At 46.5% G+C, this 26,068-nt stretch overlaps 1 protein-coding gene across 5 annotated transcripts; it reads right to left on the bottom strand.

The window, feature by feature from the left end:
* Nucleotides 1-26,068, bottom strand: myom2a (myomesin 2a). 5 transcript variants are annotated; one of them, XM_084465005.1, is made up of 39 exons: nt 25,964-26,068; nt 24,750-24,892; nt 23,312-23,404; nt 21,661-21,796; nt 20,887-21,041; nt 20,262-20,354; nt 17,535-17,623; nt 17,209-17,250; nt 16,818-16,982; nt 16,292-16,453; nt 15,760-15,901; nt 14,997-15,196; nt 14,845-14,898; nt 13,392-13,519; nt 12,864-13,047; nt 12,352-12,369; nt 11,279-11,453; nt 10,639-10,760; nt 9,452-9,639; nt 8,747-8,873; nt 8,338-8,516; nt 8,113-8,227; nt 7,650-7,809; nt 6,847-6,953; nt 6,539-6,583; nt 6,084-6,220; nt 5,762-5,906; nt 5,328-5,387; nt 5,162-5,229; nt 4,738-4,851; nt 3,904-3,991; nt 3,696-3,734; nt 3,470-3,575; nt 3,105-3,268; nt 2,574-2,610; nt 2,322-2,344; nt 1,905-1,960; nt 1,530-1,670; nt 1-1,268 (listed from the first exon to the last, which is right to left on the bottom strand). In XM_084465005.1, exons 2-39 carry the CDS (start codon nt 24,860-24,862, stop codon nt 840-842), a joined length of 4,599 nt encoding a protein of 1,532 aa, XP_084321131.1. In that variant the 5' UTR covers nt 24,863-24,892; nt 25,964-26,068; the 3' UTR covers nt 1-839. The 5 variants fall into 5 exon arrangements, with proteins under 5 accessions (XP_084321131.1, XP_084321127.1, XP_084321128.1 ...); XM_084465001.1 differs by lacking the exons at nt 12,352-12,369; nt 12,864-13,047; nt 13,392-13,519; nt 14,845-14,898 and having other exon boundaries at nt 14,985-15,196; XM_084465002.1 differs by lacking the exons at nt 12,352-12,369; nt 12,864-13,047; nt 13,392-13,519; nt 14,845-14,898 and having other exon boundaries at nt 14,985-15,196; nt 24,750-24,887; nt 25,964-26,064.

Genomic DNA, 26,068 nt, shown 5'->3' on the forward strand with positions numbered 1-26,068 from the left:
GAGGGTGATAAGTAAGGTTTATTGCCAACACAAAGCATTGTCGGAAAACACAGTCATGTGACAGAAACAGGACAAGAGTGACCAGGAAACATTTAGCCCCTGCGTCCCCTCTGATTGGCTGATGAAATAGATGAGCTGACAACTTCACCATCCGTCTACCAATATGTGAGGTGATCACCACAGGATCTACTCTGATCAATATGTGGAGTGATCACCACAGGACCTACTCTGATCAATATGTGGAGTGATCACCACAGGACCTACTCTGATCAATAACTGGAGTGATCACCACAGGACCACCTCTGATCAATAACTGGAGTGATCACCACAGGACCACCTCTGATCAATAAGGGATGCCCCTGGGGCTGAACACTAGACAGGAAACATGCGTTCCACCGCGGCGCAGGGGAAGGTACAGCCTTGAGACGACAGACGCCCCCGCCTTCATTAGCTCTAACAGTCTACCTGTCACGGATACAGCGACACAGTAACCAGTGGGACAGCATACTTGAGCAGGTGAGCTACGGCCCCCCCCACCACCCCCCTCTCTGGTGCGTTGAGGATGCCACCTGTTCAAACCGCTGTACCTCTCAAACACACAATCGCACACAGACACGCACAAACACACAAAAACACACACAAACTATCTTCTCTACTTCTGCTATTTCCTGCTCCACCCGGTGAGGCTTCCTCCCTGTTTGGGTGGGGGTGGGAGCGGAAGGGGAGCGCACGCAGTAAGCAGAGGGCCAATAGAAACGCCCAGATACCACGCTACCGCTAATGCTAATGGAAACACGCTACGGCCACGGCGCTCCCCACCGTGCGGTCCCCTCCCCCGTCTACTTGGGGGTGGGGGACTTCATGAACCTGCTGGGGGGCGTGGGGGACTTGAGGCTACGGGTCGGGGTGGGGGACTTGGGGACCGGGGTGGGGGACTTGGGGACCGGGGTGGATGCGGGGGTGGGGGACTTCATGGAGGGGGTGGGGGACTTCATGGAGGGGGTGGGGCTCTTCATGGAGGGGGTGGGGCTCTTCATGGAGGGGGTCTGGGACTTGGGAGGGGTGGGCGTGGGGGTCTTGGGGGGGGGTACAGGCGTGGAGGTCTTGGAGGCGGCGGGCGTGGCGGGCGCGACGGTCTTGGGCTGGCCCAGCTTGGGTTCTGGGATGGCCTCGCCCTGCCTGTACACGCTGACGGTGATCTCCACAAACTCGCCGCCATACTTGTTGCGCACGTTGATGCTGTACTTGCCGGAGTCATCGGAGGTCACCTGGGGTCATGGGTCGGGAGAGAGAACTAGGATCAGGCAGGAGCCGGGATCGGCTATGTTCCAACACCGAGACCGAACCAGGTCGGGGATGACCTTGGAGAATCCCGCTCAGCCGGAGGAAGGCGAGGTGAGGTGTTGGTGGTCATGATACGTTATGTGTGGTGTGTTGATCAGTAGAATGTGATAATGAGGTACAGGTGCCTAGGTGAGGACAGTAATGAGCATATGTAATATAACACTCTGCTGTGAGAGAGTGGTCACCTGTGTGATGACCAGGCTGGCGAACTTCCCGCCCTCAAAGGTGACCTTGGTGTGTTCGCACGACGCCACCTCCTGCTCGTTCTTGAACCATGTGACCTCGGGGGTGGGCTCACCCCATACCGTGCAGGTCAGGCTCAGAGACTGGAGAGGGGTCAGAGGTCAGGGGGTCAACACTTGGTCACGTGACTTGCAGCTTTGTTTAGATAATGTCATTAGGGAGCAGGTAAGGGTTAGCAGGCGTCCTGGTCACAGATGCTATACAAGATATCCATCATACATCTGGGTGGACAGACCCACGTGTGATGGCGGATCAAGATCATTTGCTTATCAATCCACCAGACCCGAATTTGAACAAATCAGAAGAGAGACACTCACCTTGTGCTCCATGATGGTGACAACATCAGGCAGACCGCCGACCACCCTACCACGGTCTGAAACACAGGAGGAGAATCATGAGGAACCTTCCCAACATCTACTCTGTGTTGAATAAGGAACCTTCCCAACATCTACTCTGTGTTGAATAAGGAACCTTCTCAACAGCTACTCTGAATCCTAAGGAACTTTCCCAACATGTACACTGTGCAATCATGAGGAATCTTCCTAACATCTACTGTGTTGAATCATAAGGAACCATCCCAAAATCTACTCTGTTGAATCATAAGGAACCTTTCCAACATCTACTCTGTGTTGAATCATGAGGAATCCTCTCAATATCTCCACTGTGTTGAAAAACAGTGGTAGGCTGTGTATGATTTCTAGGTTTTTACTAGAAAGGATCATTATTATACTCACTCTTCTCTGCGAAGGCTGCAGCCCTATAATGTAAAACACACCAATTTGATTATCAGTACTGCATAGATGGCCGTACCACATTCAAATACGGCATTACAGATACTGGCACCAAATACAAATTTTTTCATTAACATATCAATGCTACTACCAAATAAAGAAACAACATAGTGCGTCAAACGTTTTACTCAGTGTTACACATTCTGTAATACATTCTGTAATGCATATTGTAACCAGAGAGACAAAGTAACCTACTTGAGTCTGAGGTATTCTTCATAGGCGTCCGTGTAAGCTGAGGAAAACAAGACCAAGTCAGTGTCTACTTAGCCGTGGGACCCTAGATCGTACATGAATAACATTACTGGATCGACTTTGGTCTTTTGGAAACATGTAAAGTGTCACAAACGGTTGATTTAAATGAATGCATTAATGCTTGAATGCATTAATTAATTAATGCATGATGTAATGGAAGAATTATGGAAGGCATAAAAGAAAGAAAGAATGAATGCAAGAAAAACATAAATGAATGAATGTATGGATTAATGCATTATCGCAGGAATATAAATACATGAATGTGAATAAATGCATGCGTGAAGGAAATAGTGAAAGTATGAAAAAAGGAAAGAATTAATGAATAAATGAAGGAATCCATGACTGAATGAAGATATTCCTGAACAAGTGCCTGAATGAAGGAATGAATAGGAGGAGCACATGAATGAATGAAAGGGTGACGGAACGCATGAGGGAAGGAGTGAATGAACGAATGAAAGAATGAGGGAAGGCAACCTTGTCCGGAGAGGTCGAAGCTGCGGGCGTACACGTTGACCCCGTCTGAGATCTCGATGGTGTACTGGCCCTTCTCCTTGTCAGAGGGGTCGCAGATCTGCATCCAGGCCATCTCAGCCGTCCCCCCGATGCGCATCTTCTCAGAGGATGCGATCTTGCTGTCCCTGGAGGGCCACACACACACACGCACACGCACACGCACACACAGACACACAAGCACACAAGCACAAACATACACACACACACACACACACACACACATACGTGTTTGATGCCGTTAATGTATCTGTTAATGTGTATTAATGTGTGTATGTGTGTGTTTGTGTGTGTAGGTGAGTGTGAGTACATGTGCATGTGTGTGTTACCTGTGCTTCCACACTGTCTTCATCTCCTCCGTGTAGTAGGTCATGTAGCACTGCAGCCTGATGCCCTCTGGTGTGCACTGGAGCACCAGCTCAGAGGCAGAGGTGCCTGGGAGGAACATCAACACCCATCAACATTACATCATCAATGACCCTGATCCATTCCTCTGGGGAGAAGACAGCAAGGGGTTTAAGAGCAGATCAATATCAGATCAATACCAGGTCTTACCGGCAATCTTGGCGATGGCATTGATGATGTCATCAAACACTGTGAAGAAGAAAGATTCAGATAAAATAACCAATTAAATCATCAGCATCAAAAGCATCAAAATCGACCAATCATCAGCTGGTTATCTCCGGCCAAGGCAAGAATGGCCCCATCTGGAAGGATTTACCAAGTCATGAGAATTCAAACGGACCAATCAGGGAGGACTTACCCTGTCCTGAGATCTCAAACACAGAGGTGTCCTTTCCTTTGTCGTCAGTCAAGGTAGCTTTGTAAACTCCCTGGTCCTTCCTAGAGAACTACACACACATTATATATTATACTGTTAACTCACAAATCACTCATAAGAGAACTACATACACAATCTATATTACACTGTTAACTCACTAATCATTTGTAGAGAACTACTCAGAAATTATATATTATACTGTATCCTCACTAATTACTCATAGAGAACTGCACACACATTATATATTATACTGTAAACTCACTTATCACTCGTCGAGAACTACACACACAATGCTCATCAATAACACCACCGAACACTAACTAAAATACACAAGTGCACACCTAAAGCTAAAGCAAAACTTAAAACTAACTTAAAACACCCAGCAAAACCCAACAACAGAAATGGATAGGGAAAGAAGGATATATTTCAGGATGATGATGATAAAGGGATAGAGTGATAGCTAGAGTGATAGATAAAGTGATAGCTAGATAGTTTGATAGATAAGAGTGATATATAGGGTGATAGATTGATTCTTAGAAACATAGATATAGAGATAGATAGAGTGATATATAGATGAATAGAGATATAGAGATATAGGGAGATAGACAGAATGCTACATAGAGTGATAGATAGAGTGATATGGATACACATATATATAGTGATAGATGGAGTGATGATAAGAGTGGTAGTTACCAGGGGGACGGGCAGAGTGACAGAGTGGTAGATAGAGTGAGTATAGATTGAAAAAAAGTGACGTAGTAACGTAATGATAGAGTGAAGAAGGATGGTGAAGGAGTGATATCGGATGCCAGTTACCTGGGGGATGGGCAGAGCGACAGAGCCAGACATGGGGTTAGGAGCGGTTTCCAGGACGATCTCCTCATCCTCCTTGTACCAGCTGAACTTGGTCTCCTTCCTGACGTTGGCCAGCTGACGTCAACAGGGGAACAACACAAAGTAAGGCGGCATCTTCACAAATCGGAAAAACATTAAGTTGGTTTAGAAGTTAACATGTTAACAAGGCCCTGTTCATACCGAGAGACTGGCTCAAGGTTGGTTGCCATGAGTGGACTAGTTCTAACCCAGGCCCATATGCTCTCTAGGATCTAGTTATTAGGGGCAGGCGCTCTCAGTCACTGCGAGGACTGACCACTACATGGAGTTACATGAATCTGAGGTAGGAAGAGTGCTTTGGTTTACATGAAGCCGAGGTAGGAAGAGTGCGTTGGTTTTACTGTACCTTGCAGGCCAGCAGGACGGTGCAGTCCTCGGCCACGGTGAAGTACAGATACTCAGAGAAGTGAGGACCTTAGAGAGAGATTGACATGAACAATTCATTCATCACACATATGTCGGATGGTGGTCAGGTCATAGTTTTTATCTGGTAGTTGTGGAAACCGCAGTACCTAGCTTCCTCAGGTGCTCCTTCCTCTGGAACTCCGCCTCCGTCAGCGCCGCCTTGAACACTGTCACAGGGGACAACACAATGCAGAGTTGTCACGGAAACAACTCCCGCATCACCACCATCAACACAACACAGCGTTGTCACAGAAACCTCTCCACAATCCCCACCATCCTCACATCACCGTAGTCATGGCAACCACTGTGCCATCACCTCAACATCCAAACACAGTCATCATGGAAACCATAAACGACTTCACGACACAACGTTGTCATGGAAACCACTCCACCATCACCCCAACATCAGCAATACTCCTCAAAAGTGGTTTCAAGCCATACAGTCTCAATGTCCTGGCCATGATTGTGATAGGCTCAGATCGGTCCCTGGTGATGTCACCTCACTAAGCACCGACCTAAGCCAATCGGTGGCTGGCCTCACCGTCTCCGACCAGCACCAGGGAGGTCTGGTTCTTGGCCTTGCCGTCGTGGATCTGGACGGTGTATGTCCCCTCATTGGCCCTGGTGAAATGCTCCACCGTCATCTGGATCACACCGGTCGTAGCATCGTGGCTGATCTTCTGGCCCTGGGGAGAGATGTATGCAGGTCATTTATTTGTATTATATCCCATGAATGGAACCGGGCAACAGCTTATCTTAGGTGAATTGTTTTGTATTGAGTATTCAGTCGGTGCTAGTTAAGGTTAGGTCAGTGTTTGGTGTGGGGATGACGTTGCATCATGGTCAATGGACCCTGTACTGACCTCCCCGCTGGTGACCTCCTTGTCGTTGACGATGAAGCGGTAGGTGGCGGCGGCGGACAGCTTGGTCGCCTGCAGCCAGAAGCGGACGTGTCCCTTCTCCAGGATCTCATAGTTCAGACCGTGCTTCAGAGGAACGACTGGACAAGAGGAACGGGAAGAACGCTCAGATATAATCAGATATCTAAAGACAACTCACATATCTAAAGGCCTCTTGGATATATAAAGGCCTCTTAGGTATCTAAAGACAGCTCAGATATTTAAGGACCGCTCAGATATCTATAGACACTTCAGATATCTAAAGAATGCTCAGATATTTAAAGACCTCTCAGATATCTAAAGACTTCACCAGCTGGGATCAGAAAGAGCAACTGATAGTAGATAGAGCATTAAGTAATATCAACCGTTCTGCTAATCATTTACTACTATGAAACATGAGGGTTGAGGTTTCTACTCACTGGGGTTCCTGATGGCATGGCTTAGCTCCAGCATGGTGTTGAGCACTGTAGAGGGACAACACATGTCAGTGACGAGCAGGTAGGCAGTAGGACATCTTAATCAAGGGTGGCTACAGTTGGGTGGACATCACAAAAGAGGATGGAACCCAGACCTTCTGGATGGGAGTCAAACACCCTAACCACTAGAACTAACCCAATATGTGTGTCTAAACACCACATCCAACATGACGAATGGCTGACCAAAGCTGCGTTGACAACAGTCTGTAAGACCAACCATCCGTCTCCAGCATTTTAACCTTTGACCTCACCGTCTTCAGTCAGCGTGTGGCTGGCGGAGACTCCGTCCGTATCCGTGACGACCACAGAATAGCGTCCCAGGTCATCTTTATCAGGGCTGGTGAATGTCAGCCTGGATCTGCAACCAACCAGGGAGAGAACCACCTTCAGAGTTTCCTTTGACCTAGTTTGTTCCTCTAGCTTCACCACGAGTGTATTTCACTAGCGGGTTCCCCAGGTGTAGCATCTGTTCTCTATGTGCAAAAACCCAGACTCTGTAGGAACTGGTGGGTCAGGTTCCGTCTGCGTCAGACGGATGGCCCAAGGTTCGGCCCGTTCTGACCACGATGACACGGGACCACCCAGGACCAGAGGCACATAGCAGGCAAATAACAAAGGTGAGACAGGTGAAGAGACGGGTGTTGGAACAGGGGGTGGAGCAGGTGGTGAAACAGGTGATGAAACAGGTCGGAACAGCCTTTAGTGGCATTTAGTTAGTCTAAGTGGGTCATAAATGCTGATATTTCTGCTTCAGGGACACTGAGGTGACTTTGAATATTATTGTTTGTTTCAGACCTCTCATGTTGGTAACTCTGAGAGTGGGAGAGTGAAAGAGAGAGAGAGCGAGAGAGAGACAGAGACAGAGACAGAGAAAGAGAGCAAGCAAGAGGGAAAGTAAGAGAGAAAGAGAGAGAGACAGGGAGAGAAAGAGAGACAGAGACAGAGATAGAGAGAGAGCAACAGAGGGAAAGAGAGACAGAGCAAGAGAGAGAGAGGGAGAGAGAGAGAGAGAGAGAGAGAGAGAGAGAGAGCGAGAGAGACTAAGGGTCCTCACGTGCGGCCATCGGCGCTAGCAGACAGGCGAGGACAGTCTCCGATCCCCTTGTAGTTCTTGGACCAGATGAATTGAGAGGTCTCTGAGATCTCACACGCTTCCAGAGACAGGAAGATGTCCCCGGTCTGCTCATCCACGCCGCACACTATCTCCTGGGTGCCTTCAGACAGAGACCAACACCACCCAGCGTTACTGGAGGAGGCTTCGGGGGAACCACGGACCACGTCCCAGAACAACTTTTACATTCTTCTACACTTTACATTTGACCAAGCAAAAAAAAAAAGGGAGAGAATGGTTCAATGAAAGAAGGAAGTAAGGCTGGGAGGAAGGAAGGATGGACCAAAAGAGGGAATAGAGGAAGGAATTGATGCAATGAAAGGAGACAAATAAGGAAAGACATGAGGCAGAAGGGAAAGGAAGTAAGGCAGGAAGTGATGAAGGGAGGAAAGGAAGCAAGGAATACCTGGCAGGGCCATGGCTAGGACGGGCTCTGACACCTGGGAGGCTTTTCCTACTCCGTCAGCATTGACAGAGCGCACCCTGAACACGTAGGTCTCTCCCGCCACCAGGCCGCCCACCTGTAGAGATACACCGCTAGTTAGTCCTAACCACCCTAGCTAACCCCCTTTACCCTAGCTATTGCTGTAGACCCTAGCTAGCCCTAGCCGGGCTGGTGCCGGGGTGGTACCTGCAGGTAGCGGTGTGAGACAGCGTCCTGGTTCACCGTGGTGAAGTCACTGGAGCCCTTCTTGGCCATCTCCACCAGGTAGCCGCTGACAGCGCTCGCTCCAGTGTACACTGGCGCCTTCCACAGGATGACCAGCGAGTCACTCCTGACCTCGCTGAAGCTCAGGTCAAAGGCCGGGCCTGAACACACACACACACACGCACACACACACACACACACGCACAAGGCAAAAATACACCATTAAATATCTAGAGCTTATAAGTCAGTAGTGGCCAAGTATGATTCTCAAGCGCCCCCTCAGTTGGAGGCCCCCCCAAGTGGAGTCCCGCCCCCCAGGTGAAGTCCCGCCCCCAGGTGGAGTCCCACCCCCCAGGTAGGGAACCCCCGCTCCAGAGCTTCATCTTCCTACCTGGCTCCGCCATGGTCCAGGCCTCGCATTTCATTGGCTTGCTGGCCTCTGAGGGCACGCCCACTCCCGCCATGTTGCCCGCCTGCACCTTGAACTCGTAGAAGTTTCCCTCGGTGAGTCCCTCAACCTGATTGGTCACCAAAGAAAACACAATGAACCACTGACCAGCTTCATCAGAGAAACAGATTGGTGGATGGTTAGGTAGTTTTGTGAATTAATTTGAACCCAGCAACACGCACATGCCACATCCCTCTGCATCCCTGTATTTACTTTACTTTACACTTTATGTATTTGAATTGAGTATATTATGGAAAGTTGTTTCTTTTATCTTTATTTTATATCCAGGTACTTTTTATTTATTTATTTTTTGTATCCATGTCTTCACTTCACTCCCAACCTATCAGAACAGATTCCTCATATGTGCAGACACACCTGGCAATAAAACCTCCGAATCAGATTCAGATGTTCATATTCTACATGTACTCATCATCTAGTCTACCTTGTTGTCTATTTACAGTTCTACTTAGTAGACACTACTACTACTACTACTACTTCAATCCAAAGCTATTTACAGTGAACACAGATCTGTGTCATTAAGGAGCATGTCGGACACATGGGGCATCTCGCCTACAGACACTGGGGATCAAACCCAGTTCTTCTCACTGTGTTACACAAGACCCAGCCCCTCCGGGCGGCGTGACTCACGGTGTAGACCCTCTCCTTGATGGCGCTGACGTTGACCTCCCTCCACTGCAGCTTGTCGGCGTTGCGGCGGTCCACGTAGTAGGCGTTGACGTGGGATCCCCCGCAGTGCTTTGGGCTCTTCCAGGCCACGGTCATGGAGGACCCGTTGCAGCTCAGCAGGGTGATGCCGAACGGAGCGCTGGGGGTGGCTGCAACGCAGGCAGACGCGGGTCAGAACTGGTGCTCTGGATGTCTATTTATCTGTATCTTATGTATGTTATTGCAAACACACTCACATACCCATACACACAGACACACACACTCACACACAGAAACACACACATAAACAGACACACTCACACACACACACACACACACACACACACACACACACACACACATAACTCCTATATAGCATATGTATCTCTTCATATTCAATCAATAAATTATATCTATATCATTTTATATCATATATATAAATATATATTTAATATATTTATATAGTACATAGATGATCTATGTTTTGTATTTTCTAGTTTTTATACATTTAAGCATTTTCTGAAAGAATGCAATATTATCATGTCCATTACTATTTACTCTTAATATATAGTTATTTCATCATTTCATATTTACTATCCTGCCCTTTAATGAAGCTAAATTATTGTCTTGACCCATCTAAAATATTGACACAGCGTGCCTTTGTTGTGGTGCATCAGCCATTCGTCCACCTGTTAGACCTGTGAGGAGCCTGTTGCATAACTCCATAAACATGACTGGTGACACCAAACACACAACACAACACAACGCAGTGCGTCTGCAGGGGCAGCTCGTGGTTCTGTGGGGTAAGGAGTGGTTCACGTCAGACACAACACTGTGACGGATCAGTAGGATAACACAGTGTGGAGGGGACAGTGGGACTGTGAGGGGTCTCTCTCTGCTGGGATGTGAAATTATGTTGGTGATGTATGAAGCTATTCAGTACGTACCATACTCCACACCTCGTCCTGAACACAACATTTCAAAACATCCACACAGAATCTTAGTGGAGCCCAGAAATCCAATGCATGGTCATAACGAATAATGTTGTATAATTAATTTAAATCTAATCTAATGTTACGTGTGTGTGGGAGGTTGTGTGCATTAGCATGTGTGTGTGTGTGTGTGTGTGTGTGTGTGTGTGTGTGTGTGTGTATGTGTGTGTTGCTCACCCAGGGCAGGCTCCACAGCGATGGGGGAGGATTCCTGAGACTCTTCACTCAGACCGAACAGGTTGACAGCCTGGACCCGGAACACATAGGTCTCCCCTGGAATCAGACCGTGCACCACAAACCTGGACCCGAAGCACAGAGAGAGACGGAGAGAGGGGCTTCAGTTCTGTCCTGTGAAATGATGGTTAGACTTTGACTTTGAACTACACAATGTTTAGCTTACAGGTATAATCTCACCTGGTTTATCTACTGGTAAAGTCTCACCTGGTTTATCTACTGGTAAAATTACATCTGGTTGATCTACTGGTTTCACCTGGTGTATACAGGTATAGTCTCCCCTGGTGTATACAGGTATAGACTCACCTGGTGTCTACAGGTATGGTCTCACCTGGTGTCTATAGGTATAGACTCACCTGGTGTCTACAGGTATGGTCTCACCTGGTGTCTATAGGTATATACTCACCTGGTGTCTACAGGTATAGACTCACCTGGTGTCTACAGGTATAGACTCACCTGGTGTATACAGGTATAGACTCACTTGGTTTGTCTACAGGTATGCTCTCACCTGGTGTCTTCAGGTATGGTCTCACCTGGTGCCTACAGGTATGGTCTCACCTGGTATCTACGGATATGGTCTCACCTGGTGTGTCTGAAGGGCTTGTGGTTGCAGGGCTGCCACAGCTTGGAGCCGGCGGGCCGGGCGTCGATGTAGTATCCCAGCAGGTTGTTGGGGACCTTGGACGCCTCCCACTGGACGAACACGGAGGACTTGGTGTTCCTGGTGGCCACCACCTGGCCAGGGGTGGAGGGAACGCCTGGGACACAAAGCAAGCAAACACCAGTTAGGAGAAGCATTGACTTTTGATGCCATTATCACGCACGCCCATGCGTACCACACACACACACACACACACACACACACACACACACACACACACACACACACACACACACACACACACACACACACACACACACACACACACACACACTGACACCATGTATTGACTTTAATATTACTATAAAGACTACCTATCATGTCTATCATAATACAGGGATCATCTGCGTAGAAGCTGGTCAAACAACATTCGGTTGAGGTTAATTGTCTGTTTGATCACCTCTTTCTTCCAGTGGGTAGGGCACAGTGACACTCAGGTATGTCTGAATGGTGCTGACACCAGTATTATAGTATTATGGTATCACTAGTAGTATTACCTGTGATCTTACCAGGACTGAGCTCATTCAGGTTTCCACACATACGTTACCTCATAGCATTCAGCATTGGAGTCTGAGTTCATAACCAGGTTCACACAGGGTAAGTGTGACATAGTGGGTTTGGGTGTGTGGTGCGAGTCAATGCAAGTCTTCTCATCACCAGGTCCTCATGTCGTCAGTGAATCATTTTTCGGTGTGTTGATAGAAAGTGGAATTAATTCCTGCCTGAATTATTTGTGTTTTTTCCTAAGAGTGTTTGAGTCATGAGTTCACCACCTCCCCTTAATGCCTGCTGGATGGGGTTTAAACATGCAGCAACACTGTGACCGTTGTGGTGGAATCCAAGTTAAAGGATTAGTTTTAAGCCAGTTGTGCCCACGCGGCCCATCAGCAGGGGGGGAGTCACAGACACATCGGAGGAGGTGAGCATACAAGGAGGAAATAAGAAATCAGCGCTTTGCTTGATCCTAAGGGACTTTGAAGTACTTTAATACATACCAACTGGTCGCCCTGAACCTGAAACACACGTCATGACATTCAGAGACACTTGTCAGGAGATAGTTTACTTTATAATTATATTAATTTATGAGCAATTGTGGGTTTGGTTCAACTACTGTTGGTTCATTCAGGTCAAGATTTGCAGCGCATGTCTTTGCATGTATGCTTCTTTTCTTTGATTTTGTGTGTTTCTGGAAATGAGTGTGTGTGTGTATATTGTATGGGTGAGTTTGTGCATGTGTGTGTGTGTGTGTGTGTGTGTGTGTGTGTGTTTGTGTTTGTGAGTGTGCATACGTGCGTATGTGTGTGTGTGTGTGTGTGTGTGTGTGTGTCTGTATGTGTGTGTGTGTGTGTGTGTGTGTGTGTGTGTGTGTGTGTGTGTGTATGGGTGTGTGTGTGTGTGTGTTGAAATGTGCACATGCGCATGTGTGCGTGAATGTGTGTGTGCGCATGTGTGTGTGTGTGTGTGTGTTCCCTGATCATGAGCACCAGTCAGTCGTCCCCTGCCTTACCGTGCGCGTCCGCCTTCTGGACGGGCCCCGTGGGGGCCGAGGCCTCACTGGAGCCAAACTGGTTGACGGAGAACACCCGGAACTGGTAGGACTTCCCGTCCAGCAAATCGAAAATGGGATAACGGGGAGACTGAACTTTGACCCCAGTGTTGATGCGCGTCCATTCCTCCGTGCCCGCTAAGCACTATGGGAAAGCCGGGGGGTGGGTGGGGGGGGGGGGGGGGGGGGGGGAATGGAAAGCGGAGGGGGCGATCGTGCGTGTCAGGCCTCCTCAGCGCCACAGAGCTAACGCTGGGAGATCTAGGTTTACAGTTCTATGTCTGCTCCTATGTCTGTTTGGAAATCCAAACAGATCTATTGAAATAAGGTAAATGTCACAAACAACTACTATTTCATTTCAGTGATATAATGTTTGACTTATCCTGTTAAAGTGCGTTGTTAAAGACAGAGGAGATTGCCTCGGCCGGTGCAGAGTTAAACTACGGGACGTTGTCGTAAAGGGGAGGTCACACAATGGAGGACACACACCTTCTCGATGATGTACCAGAGCCGGGCGCGGCCGCGGGGGGTCGGGGGGGTCCAGCTGAGCACCACGTAGGCCTGGTACACCTCAGAGGCGTGCACGCTTGTCGGCTCCCCCGGAATAGTGACGTAACCTATTCCAGGACGGGTGACACACCCATACTTCTGGCTGTTGTACAAGTCCCTGGGTGCTCACTCGCCCTACTATTCCTACCCTATCCAATCGTACCCTGCTAACCCTACTAACACTATTAACCCTACCGACTCTTACCCTGCTCACCCTACTAACTCTACCCACTCTTACCCTGCTAACCCTACTAACACTATTAACCCTACTGACTCTTACCCTGCTAACCCTACTAACACTATTAACCCTACTGACTCTTACCCTGCTAACCCTACTAACACTATTAACCCTACCGACTCTTACACTGCTAACCCTACTAACACTATTAACCCTACCGACTCTTACACTGCTAACCCAACTAGGACTACTAACTCTAACCCTACTAACTAACTAACGCTAACCCATCCATCTTTAAAATATAAAAACGTAGCACTTGTACAACAGCTGCATAAGTAATAATGAGATCAACCTTTACAAGAATAACTAACTTAATTATTATTGATTAATTATTAGATCTATTAATTTATCTATATCAGAAGAATGATGATGTTTTTGTTAAGAACTGGATTAGAGTGGGGGTCACTGGGGTCATTTTATGTTTTGTTTTAGTTTGAAGATGAAGTTTAATAAAGTTTTATTTGAATAATAAAAAACATGGCTGTTAAAGCACAACACCAACAAGGTTAGGTTAGATTGGGATTATCTGATTAAATGATTAACGATGTAACAGTATACATTAAATATGTTTCTGAATATTTATTTGTATTGTTTTTAGTCTATAGTATATTGTTTTTGTCTTTAGACATAGCTTTTTATTTTAAATTGATGTGTGTTTGTTTGGCTCACCTCGAAGGTGTCAGAGCTTTACTTAAAATATAAATATGATCTATCAACGCCACAATTGATAGTATGAAGTATGAAGTATCTAACTGCAGAATCTACACTGTACTGCAAAGATGCTCATGTTTCTCAAAAGTTCAACGAGAGGTACTATCTTTCTGAGGTTGGTTTTGGGGTTGAATAATATTTAACCTTATACTTTCTGTGTTTACTACACCCAAGTCACGCCGTACCCTGACGGGGGCGAGGTGACGAGGTGGGCTGAGGTGGTGCGGAGGGGTGGAGAGGTGTGAAGGTGGTGTGAGGGGGGAACGGGGGGGGGGGGGGGGGGGGGGGCGTCCAGCCCAATGCCACCCAGAGTTTAGTTCAGAGCGAAGGAAGTCACACCAACGCAAACCAAAGCGTTAGGAGTCGGTAGTCAGTGTAGTAGCACACACTAGTACGCAGTAGTACATCTTGTGTGTACAGATACGGTAGTCATGGTGATACTACCTTCCAGGTCGTCGTCCCTGATCAGTATGTCGTAATGTCCCCGTATGTTTACCACTGTGGTGGAGGACAAGAAGCAGAGCGCTGCGTTAGCGCCCGGCGGTGGTAGCGCCTCGCGGCGTTCGGGCCGTTGCCGTAGTTACCTTCCCCTGTACCTTGGAGTCGCTCGCTCTCGGCCGGGTCGGCCGCCGTCACCTTCTGCGAGCGGCGGGAGGGCCTGCTGATGCCGGCGCTGTTCACCGCCCGCACCCGGAAGTGGACGGCCTGGCCCAGGGTCAGGCCCGTCACCGGGTATTTACACACCTTCACCGGGCTGTCGTTACACTGGACCCAGTGGTCGCTGCCCGCCTCACACCTGGGGGGGGGGGGGGGGAGGGGGGAGGGGGAAGGGGGGAGGGGGAAGGGGGGAGGGGGGGGGGAGAGTCACGATGGTCATATGAGCATTAGGAGAAGAGTTAGCAGAGGTCATTGACGAAGGGAGGGAAGGGGGAGGGAGGGGGGAGGGAGGAATTGGGGAGGGATGGAAGGAAGGGTGAGGGAGGTAAGAGAATCCGATAATTAAAAGAGGGAGGGATGGAAGAAAGAGAGGATGAGAGGGAGGGAGAGAGGGAGAGAAGGGAGGGAGGGAGATAGGGGAAGGAAGGACAGGGTGAATTAACTGCTTTAATTCCAGGCATCCTCAACCAGGGAAATAGTCAAAAATACCAATTCAAAATGTAAATAAAAATAAATAAGGTAATAATTAGTGGAAATAATAGTAAAATACTGAAAGTGGGAAGGAGGAAGGGAGAAAGGGAGGGGAGAGAGAGTTGGCAGAGTAAAAGGTGAGTGAGTAGGGATGAATGAAAGTAGGGATGAATGAAAGTGTCATGTAGAGAGAATGCATCAGAAAGGTGTGGAACATGAGGAGGAGCCCACCTGTCCACAAAGTATCCTGAGACGGCTGCTTCGTTGATGGTGTTCGGGGGCTTCCAGGAGACCAGGGCAAAGTCCATGTTGATGTCAAACACCTTCACACTCATAGGGGCTCCGGGGGCCCCAGCAACAGAGGGAACAGCATCTAGGAGGGAGGAGAGCAGGGGAGGAGAGAAGGATAGAAGGAGGGAAGAAGGGAGAGAAGAAAGGAGCGATGAAAGAATAAAGGATGAGAAGGAGAAGGAACTACTAAGCTAATGAGTGGACAGACGGACAGACAAACAGACAAATAAATGGATTGATGGATGGAAAGACGGACGAACAGACCAAAAAACAGGGACAGACAACAAACAGATAAACCAGTTAAACAGACAAACAAATACAGAACAATCAACAGACGGATTGACTTTGAGACGTACAGAAAATAGCCGGGCAGACAGAAAGACAGGTAAACTGGCAGACAGGTAAACAGACAGACAGACTTACAAACAGGTTACCAGGTAGATGGAGAGGTAGACAGACAGACAGCCAGTACCTTGGACGAACAGGTAGGCGCTGTGCTCGGTGGTGCCGTCCTTGGTGTAGATGCGGAGGGTATAGAGCCCCTCGTCGTCCTTGGCCAGGCGGGGCAGGTTGAGGCGCGCCAGCCCCCCTCCCACCGTCATCTCCGCCAGGGGCCCGGCCTTCATCAGATGATCTGCGCACACGGGGGACGAGGCAACGGTCAGGATCAGTATTTTCAAAGTGCCGTCCGTCCCCGGGAAAACACGTTTTTCCATCAATATCTGTAGCATGTCACAATCTACGATCTTCAGTTTTCAAATCCACCATTTTCATGGGGACATGACCTGGGTGTGTATCAGAACTGACAGGGACATGGCCTGGGTGTGTATCAGAACTCACAGGGACATGGCCTGGGTGTGTATCAGAACTGACAGGGACATGGCCTGGGTGTGTATCAGAACTCACAGGGACATGGCCTGGGTGTGTATCAGGACTTTTGGGCGCATGGCCTATATTAATTGCTCCAGGATATCTCCAGTGCTGGGGTCAGGGCTTACCATCTCGGTACCAGTGGGCCAGTGGTGGGAGGTTGGGCAGGTCGGGGACCACCACCATGGAGCACGCCAGGCTGATGGAGGCTCCCTCCACTCCGAAGCTGACAGAGAAGCGCTCCAGCAGGGTGACCTCCAGCTTGCTGGGGTGCATATGCGTCAGGTGTGGCACTGGGTGGAGGAGGAGAGCTACTGGTTATACTGGGTATAGGACTGGGAGGAGGAGGAGGTACTGTTGTTTGAATAGTAAGATATAAATATATAAATAAATATATATATAAAAATATATATATATATATATATATTTCCCTGTTTCCACAGCCTATTAAACCACTTAGACCTGTCTCCTTTCCCAACACACAAACACGTTCACACACCTGATAAAACCATCACTCACCTAGACCAAGCTGGCATGACTCTCCAGCTCCCCCTGCTGGCCCTGGAAACACATGGAGAGAGAGAGTGAGAGAGAGAGAGAGAGAGAGAGAGAGAGAGAGAGAGAGAGATGTTTAATAAATATAACCAGAATAGAGAGAGAGAGAGAGAGTTCAAGGGCAAGAGCAAGAGCGAGAGTGAGAGCCAGACCGAGAGAGATACAGAGAGATAGAGACAGAGAGATAGAGAGACAGAGAGATAGAGAGAGAGAGAGTGTGAGAGAGAGAGAGAGAGAGAGAGAGAGAGAGAGAGAGAGAGAGAGAGAGCGAGAGAGAGAGAGATACTCACTCTTAACAGTAACAGTAGCTTTGCTTGTGGCCGTGCCGAATGGGTTGCTGGCCACAGCACTGTACTCTGCAGTATCACTCACAGCACACCTGCAAACAAACAAACATCAGGTAAACACAAAGTAACGTTCAGTGGAGCCATGAAAGGAGGTGAACAAAGGAAGTGGGACCTACGCCCCTAGAGCTTGCTCGTAGTTACTACCCGTTTAAGTGATCATGTGACAGAGCAGACTGAAAGGTGGTGGAGTGTTTATGAGCTGGACGTGTCCAGACATATGAGATAATAATGGTGGAAAACTGATTATCGTGGGTTTCTACTATTTGGATCGTCATTATCATGTGACCTGAGGGTTCCAATCGTTAAGGGATGTGGTCATCCACCAGGTTCTAATCGTGTGGTCATCCACCTGAGGGTTTGTTAGGGGGTGTGGTCATGTGACATGCAGGCTCTAATGGCCAGGGGATGTGGTCATCCGCCTGAGGGTTCTAATCATTGGGAGTGTTGACGTGTGACCTTGGCTAGCCGATGTTCAGGGAGTGTTGTCATTGTTTATTGTTGGCTCAACACTCATAAACGTCTGCATCTGTCACTGTTCAAAGTGGACCCTGGGCTCCTAAAGTCAAACGTTTCCATGAAGTGTGAGGGGGGGGGGGGGGATGTCAGGCCTCAGGAGCGCCGGCCCGGGTAGGAACGGGCGGCTGGCTGGGATGCCAAGGAGAAGGCGGGGTGAGAAGGAGAGTAATGCGACCTTCACTCTGGAGGGACTATTTAAATCCTGTGGCCATCTCAGCTGTGAGAGGCGGGGCCAGGGACCCAGCGAGCTGCTGCAGCCAGGTTACTAATAATAATAACAGCAGTACCTTTGTTGTGAGTTGTAACAGAAACACAATTTAATGTTAATTCAACAGAAGGAAGGAAGGGAGAAAGATAGAGATATTTCTATTTAATTGCTTTGAAACATTGTTAATTTAACTTTCTTGTCAATAAAGTATTTACATTTTGAATTCTGGAGAAAGAGGGAGGAAGATATAGAGAGAGACAGATATCTTACTTTTTTCTCTGCTTACGTTTCTGTTACTTTATACATAACATTTATTTATAATTACTAGTCCGACGTTATTTTTCCTTTTTGGAAATGTTAATTTTAATAATCTATGTCAATAACTCTTAAACTTTAATTAAATTGTATAGAGAGAAAGAGAGATATAAAGGGAGAGAGGGATACAGAGAGACAGAGAGATACAAAGAGATAGAGATAGACAGAGATACAGAGAGATAGAAAGAGACAGAGAGAGACAAACCAGTCCAACAAATCCAACAGCACTTTCTTACCATAAATATATATACGTTTTAAAACATTTAAAACATTGAAAACAACAATTACTTTTCTGTGGTATTATAGCATTATAATATTATACATATAAACAATAGTAATTCATTAATAGTTATAACACAAGGTTCTAAGTACTGACTTCAGTGTATTTAAAAAATATATATCTTTGCAATTATCTTTATTTTGTAACTTTTTCCTTTTGCAATGTAAATTTTGGTTTTTCATGCCAAAAAAGCCCATTGATTTGAATTTAAGAGAGATGGAGAAAGATAGATAGAGAGAGATCGATAGAGACAGAGATTGCGATATAAATTGAGATAGTGAGAGATAGAGATATAGGGATATAGAGAGTGAGATAGAGAAAGGTAGAGATACACAGAGAAAGAGACATATAGAGGGAGGGGTGGAGAGTGAGAGGTAGCGGTACAGTGAGAGGGAAGGTGTATTTCAGGCTCTAGTAACGCTGGGGTCAGCAACCGGGAGGAACAGCTGAGGAGTCTGGAGAAGCAGGCCAGGGAACACCTCCTCCTCCAAATTGGAGACACAGCTCTCTATCTCTCCCTATGCCTCTCTCTCTCTCTCTCTCGCTCTCTCTTTCTCTCTAGCTCTCTCTATCACCAGCTCTCTCAATTTAAATGAAATATATTAAATCAAAAAAGGCTTTATTGGCATCGACTCTCTCTCTCCCTCCCTGTGGCATGTGATGATGTGTGAACTACACAGCATGTGCTCCCGCTCTCAGTTCACACCTTCAATCTGACCTGCTTGTTGGGAATTAATCAACTGGTGGCGGAGAACGTTGTACTACACAAGGGTTCAAGAGGTGATACTGAGAGAGGATGGATGAATGGAGGCAGAGCGAGATGGAGGGATAGAGGTGGAGAAATAGAGATGACGAGGCAGAGATAGAGGTGGAGAGATAGAGGAGAGATAGAGATGGAGAGACAGAGAGATAGAGCTGAAGAGATAGAGAAAGAGAGATAGAGATGGAGACAGAGATAGAGGGATGGAGATGGAGAGACAGAGATAGAGAGATAGAGGTGGAAAGATAGAGATGAGGAGATAGAGAAAGAGAGATAGAGGTGGAGAGACAGAGAGATAGAGATGGAGAGACAGAGATAGAGAAAGAGAGATAAAGAGACAGGTAAAGACAGAGATAGAGGTGAAGAGATATAGATATATATGGAGAGATAGAGGTGGAGAGATAGAGCTGGAGAGATAGAGGTGGAGAGATAGATGAAGATAGATAGAGATAGAGCTGAAGAGAAAGAGATTGAGATGGAGAGACAGAGATAGAGGCGGAGATATAGAGATGGAAAGACAAAAATATAGAGCGGAGATATAGAGATGGGGTAGAGATGGAGATGGCGGGATGAGATGAAAAGGACACTAACCTGCTAATAATCAAACCATGGACTCCATATTTGCTCTCAATCTTGTACTTTCCGGGTACATTCAGAGGATTCACGGGAACGCCATCTTTAAACCTGGAGAGAGTACACAACATTTCACAAACCTACACAACAACAACAACAACAACACAACAACAACAACACAACACTTTACTACACAACAACAGTACCAATAACAGCACTACACTATATAAAAGACACAGCACATAACTAGACAAATAAAATAACACAACACACTACTACACAACAGCAGACAACATAAACACTAGAGCTATTCAAACTCAAGCAGTCTCACTTAAAGATAAATAGATAATTACTGGTAAAGAGACATTTCAGATTACATGTCTGCAACATCAACTATGTTGCCGCAAGAGAGTAGGACCAGGTCGTCATTGGTCCCTGATTTGTTCGATATGGTACACACCACATAAAGGGTCTCACTTCTCTGAAAATAATCTGTGGACACAGAGATTATGGTGCAGATTGGAATTGTTTCCACAATGCGGGTATACTATGAAGCCATGCATTCTCGGCCATGTTAGGACACAGCTGAGCTAGACAGACCCCCTTCAACAGGTCAGGGAACACAGTTATGAACCAAGCTTACCAACTGACAACGGGCCTGGGGTGACCGTGCACAGTGCAGTACAACTTGACCGGGGTCTTCTCCCACACGGTGTGGGGCCTCAGGGCCACCAGGAAGTCAGGGAGCTTGTTCCCCTCCTCATACAGGTCTACCTTCTTACTCATCCTCTCCTGCACCTGGGGACACGAGGAGCATGGAGCAGGGGACAGCGTTGGTAGCTAAATCGACTTGGAGTGAAATGGTACTGGTTGTACCATCTTCACAGCAAACAGTAACATCAGATTTTAAATCGACTTCTAAACGTCCAGGATAACTTGTAGATCTTAAGGATGACTTGTAAATGTCATGGATAACGTGAAGGTATTAGGATAACTTGTAAATGTGAAGCATAACTTATAAATGTTACATTCTTTTTATTATGTTTAGGGTAACTTCTAAAATGATTACCCATTTATTTTTTAGGTTGTTAATGTTTAGGATAACTACTAAATGATAACTCCTAGTGGCTCTAGGTTCTTAATGTTAAAGATAACTACTAACAATAACTCTTAGATGCTGTAGGCAACACAGACTGCAGGGTGGTCATTGGTCGGTACCTCGACTATAAATTCTAGATGTTCCGAATAACTTCCAAATGTCATGTTCTGTGTTGTATACGTTTAGGAACACTTTGAGATGTACAGGTGGGGTTATAAATGCTCAGGATGTCCTCTGCTAACTAGTAGCCTCTACTAGCTAATATCTAATATAATGAACTCTCTGTTGACTACAGCACAGTGTGGGGGTGGCTGGTACCTCTCTCTTGATGGCCAGGTTGTCCACCTGGGTCTTGGTGGCAATCCTCATCCTGTGCAGCTCCTCCTGGATCGCAGCCAGGCCCTTCCCCACATGGGTGGAGACTCTCTGGTACTCCTCCACCTCCTCCGTGCTCCTGAAGGACAGGAACTCTCACCTTACTGGGACATGACACATTACCCTGGACCAATAAACCTGGTGCCTCCTGGAACACATTCTGACGTGAAATGCAATCACGGTTTATTCACTGTAATATTATCTAAAGAAGCTGTTGGACCCTATGTTACCCTTACTCTAACTATAACCCTAACCCTAAATAACCAAAGGCCCTGACACACCGACCAGATTATTGGTCGTCAGACAGTCTGGCAAGAAAAGGCAGTCGGACCGATTTGGTTATGGCCGATTCAACATGTGCAATCAGCTGAAAAGAACACAGACAGCTTGAAAAGATCACTGACGGCTTTGACGATGGATGATCGCACAGCACACACCGAACAAGCCCTGACACTAGTGTGTCAGGGCCTTTAGGGACACTGATGCCTTCTAGAGATAGGGTTAAGAGATTGCAACCTGAGAGCCGTTGTTCTGTTATTTTTCAGGAAACAGAATGCATGTGGTGCTGATTGAAACACCAGCAGTTGAATGTCTAATTGTTTGAGGTTACGGCTGCAACTGGCTACGACACCTGGTTGTACAATAACTCTGAGACACTGGGAGTTCTCGTCTCCCTCTACTTAAGATGAATGGATAGAAATTATGTGTCAAATGGCCACGTATGAACTGGTCACATATAGAGGGGCAGGAAGAGAGGACACATCTTTTAATGAGGTCTGGGTCTTATTCCTTCCTTTAATCAAAGAATCAAATGCTCTATTGGGAAGAAGTATCAACTGTCTACCTATTTTATTTTTCTGTTATATACATTTATTTATTTTATTTTATTTGTATTATAGTCATATTATTTCTCACTGTTGGTATTATTTGGTTGTATGGCTAAAGTAATTTGATGTGGTCTGTCCTCCAGATTTAAGTTGTGCTGACTAGCTTGTCTCAGCAAAGAGGCCGCACGATATTGAACTAACCAGACAAGGTTAGAGTTTGTTAAACATTTGTTTTTTAAATGATATATTAAATATTGTCATCGCCATAAAATCGACATTGATGCAAGTGTTATTTATTTAAAAATGACAACATAATTATAATTGTTTGTGCTATTTTTAGAACATGCCCGCGGGCACCTTGTTGGCTGCCCCTGCTGTAAACTACCCTGCTGTCTAACGATTGACCAGTCTGGGTATTACCATGGACATTACCCAGGGCACAACCATGGACATTACCCTGGACATTACCCTGGACACATGTTTTATATAGCACTGGGAATAATGTTTACATTCCGCAATTGCAATTAATTTCTATATAAATGTATACCCATTTTTGACCATTCATATTAAATGTTTGACTCTTATTTTACTGTAACTGTCCTGTACTTCCCGACGTCCCGTCAGGATTATTAAAGATCATCTTATCATAACTTACTGAGGAGGACCTCATAGTGCATGTGTTTTATATGACAGTGCTATTTCTACAGGGAGTGTACAGTGCTGAGAGGGTGTTGGCTTACGTCTAAAATAGCCTGGGGAGGACTCACCTCTGCCGGAACTCCGGCACCGTATACACTGGTTCTGCCATAGCCTCCGTGGCCTGAGCCTTTACCTGGCTCACCGAGTTACTGGTAGATTTCCTGTTGGGGCGGAGCCAAGGGTTAGCACCTAGACAGTAATGTTTAGTTCACATTCTACCAGGTGTACTGAGACCACACAGCGTTGTCGTGCCCTGCATTGCATTGCCGATCACAGATGTGATTTCAGACCAATGCCTTTCTTCAATTCCAGATCTGAGATCGAAGTCGCTCTTATGATGTTAGAACAGATCTTATGAACAGACCTGCCCGCTTCCTGTTCTCTGTGCTACTCGCACAGGAAGATTATTATTATTAATATATTAATAATCTCAAATGTAATGAAAAGACTAACAGTTTGTTTAGATGCATAACTTGAACATGGATTTAATGACAGGGTAGGCAATTTATTTAAGAGGCATTCATATTTGTTCTGGGGATGTCAATTCTGTTCACATCCCAAAAAGCAACCAATAAATCCATTGCTCTGACATAAAAAAGTAAAAAATCTGCTGTCTGTGGCAGAACAGTTTAAACTTTAAACCATCCAATCATTTCCTTTGGCCTGAATGAAAAGATAAGATGGCCTACTTGTCCATCTATGGAACCTATATCAGTAGATACATATTGATGAATTAAGTGTGGAGAGTAGTGTGTCGATGGACATGAGCAGGTTCCTAAGCCCTGCCATCAGATGGAGGTCAGGTTCAAGGAGGTGGCCTGGACCCCATGACATCAGCCTCTCCGTGACAACATGGCCACCACCTCCTCTTACCCCGTCAGCAGGTCTCAGATCACATCACAGCACACACACTGCAAAATGGAGCCCTCCCCCCTATGCTAGGGGGCTATCCAAGCTAGCTAGCCAGCTAGCATTTACAGTTCATTGGCATGTTTCAATAAGCCTGCACAACAGCACTTCCTGCTTTAAGTGAGCTAAATTTTATGGCAGCACCGTTTACAAAGTCCTTTAAGACAAAACATAAGCATTTAGCATTAGCACTTCACATTAGCATCACTGCTTATTAAGGACCGTGGCTGGGCAACCACTGTAGCTGCACATAACTAACTACAGGCTAGGGTGGACGAATGATTAGAATCGAGACAAAAAGATAGACATACAGACAAAATATACAAGCATTAGGCAGACAAGCAGAGAGACAGAGAGACAAACACACAAAATGAAGCAGAACTAAAATGACTGAAAGACAAACACACATTGAATTGCCGGACTATCATGCTGATTTTTCTAATGCCGTACTACTTATACTTAAACGTAAGCTGTACGTGTTAGGGCCTAGTACACATCTATGGCTCTCGCGGCTTGTGCTCTGGGTCCAAAGATAGTACTTCTGCAGGTGTAGTACTACCCCAGAGTAGTATAACCTGAGCAGGTGAGGTACCCTACCTGAGGTACCCGACCGCCTGCTGTCTCTGGACAACATGTTTAGAGTGAAGTGAGCGGTAATCGGTGCTGACGTGGCTCACGGCCTTCTTCTTATATACGACTTTGGAAGCCATGTCTGAGTAAACTGTTGAAGAACACCTTGGCTTAGATCACCATAGAGGAGGAGATGAAGGAGGAGATGGGAGAAGGGGATGGAGGAGGAGATGGGAGAAGGGGATGGAGGAGATGGGAGGAGGAGATGGGAGGAGGAGATGGAGGAGGAGATGGGAGGAGGAGATGGAGGAGGAGAGTGGAAGAGGAGAGTGGAGGAGGAGATGGAGAGGATGATAGGGAGGAGAGACAGCAATTAGAGAGAGACCAAGAGATGGAGAGGCATGGAGGAGAGGAGCCAGAGAGGGGAGGAGATGAAGAGAAGAGAGGATGTGAGAGAGGCAGGAGGAGGAAAGGAGGAGGGAGGAGCAACTGGTCACCATTGTGTCTGTGAAACAGATGAACTTAAAATACGGCAGCTCTGACATATGCCCAATAACTTCATCACACAATATACCCTTTGACTGTGTAATTTCTGTGGATCTATAAATAAGCTATAAGACACATATTGTATGTTAATATCAAGTCAAAGATATCCAGGCCATTGAGGACAGTTGCTACTGCTCTTCTACATATAAGCAGCACTCAGCAGATGGCCGTGTTTCACCTTACAGCTCCAGCTATGAATAGCGAGCAGCATGAGATCAGGGGGAAAATAAGAAGACTTTTGAAGTGTGTTCATGACGAGAGATTCCCTAACCAGCAACTTCTCAAACTATTACCCTTGACCTCCAACTTGCATTACGAATGCACAATGCCCAGAAAAAAGACATACAGACATAATAACATATTAAGGATAGAAATATATATGATATATATGTATGTAAAAAATTTATACATATATATATATATATGAATACACACACATACACACACAGAGACTAAAATACATTAAACCGAGCCGACATGTTAATTGAACAGCAGTCTATTCCTCTGCAGGGAGATCCAGAGGGGCGCATAACGATTAGACTCAAACACTTTGTCCCCTGACAGTTAACAGTAGCCTAATAGAAATAACCTCCCAGGGATAATGTGTCTGTCTTCGTCGTACATCGGGGGGCACACAGGCATTTCCACACAAACACTCGACTTGTCAGGAAGAAAAATGAATAAAAGCTACTTACCCCGAGAGATTAAAGAGCAGAGCGGTGGCAGACCAGCCTAACGCCGTTTAGGAAACACTTGTGATGCAAACCAAAATATGAGCCGCGCTCAACAAATGCCGATCC

Source organism: Micromesistius poutassou (genome assembly GCF_964030765.1).
Source record: "Micromesistius poutassou genome assembly, chromosome: 3".
Lineage (NCBI taxonomy): Eukaryota > Metazoa > Chordata > Actinopteri > Gadiformes > Gadidae > Micromesistius > Micromesistius poutassou.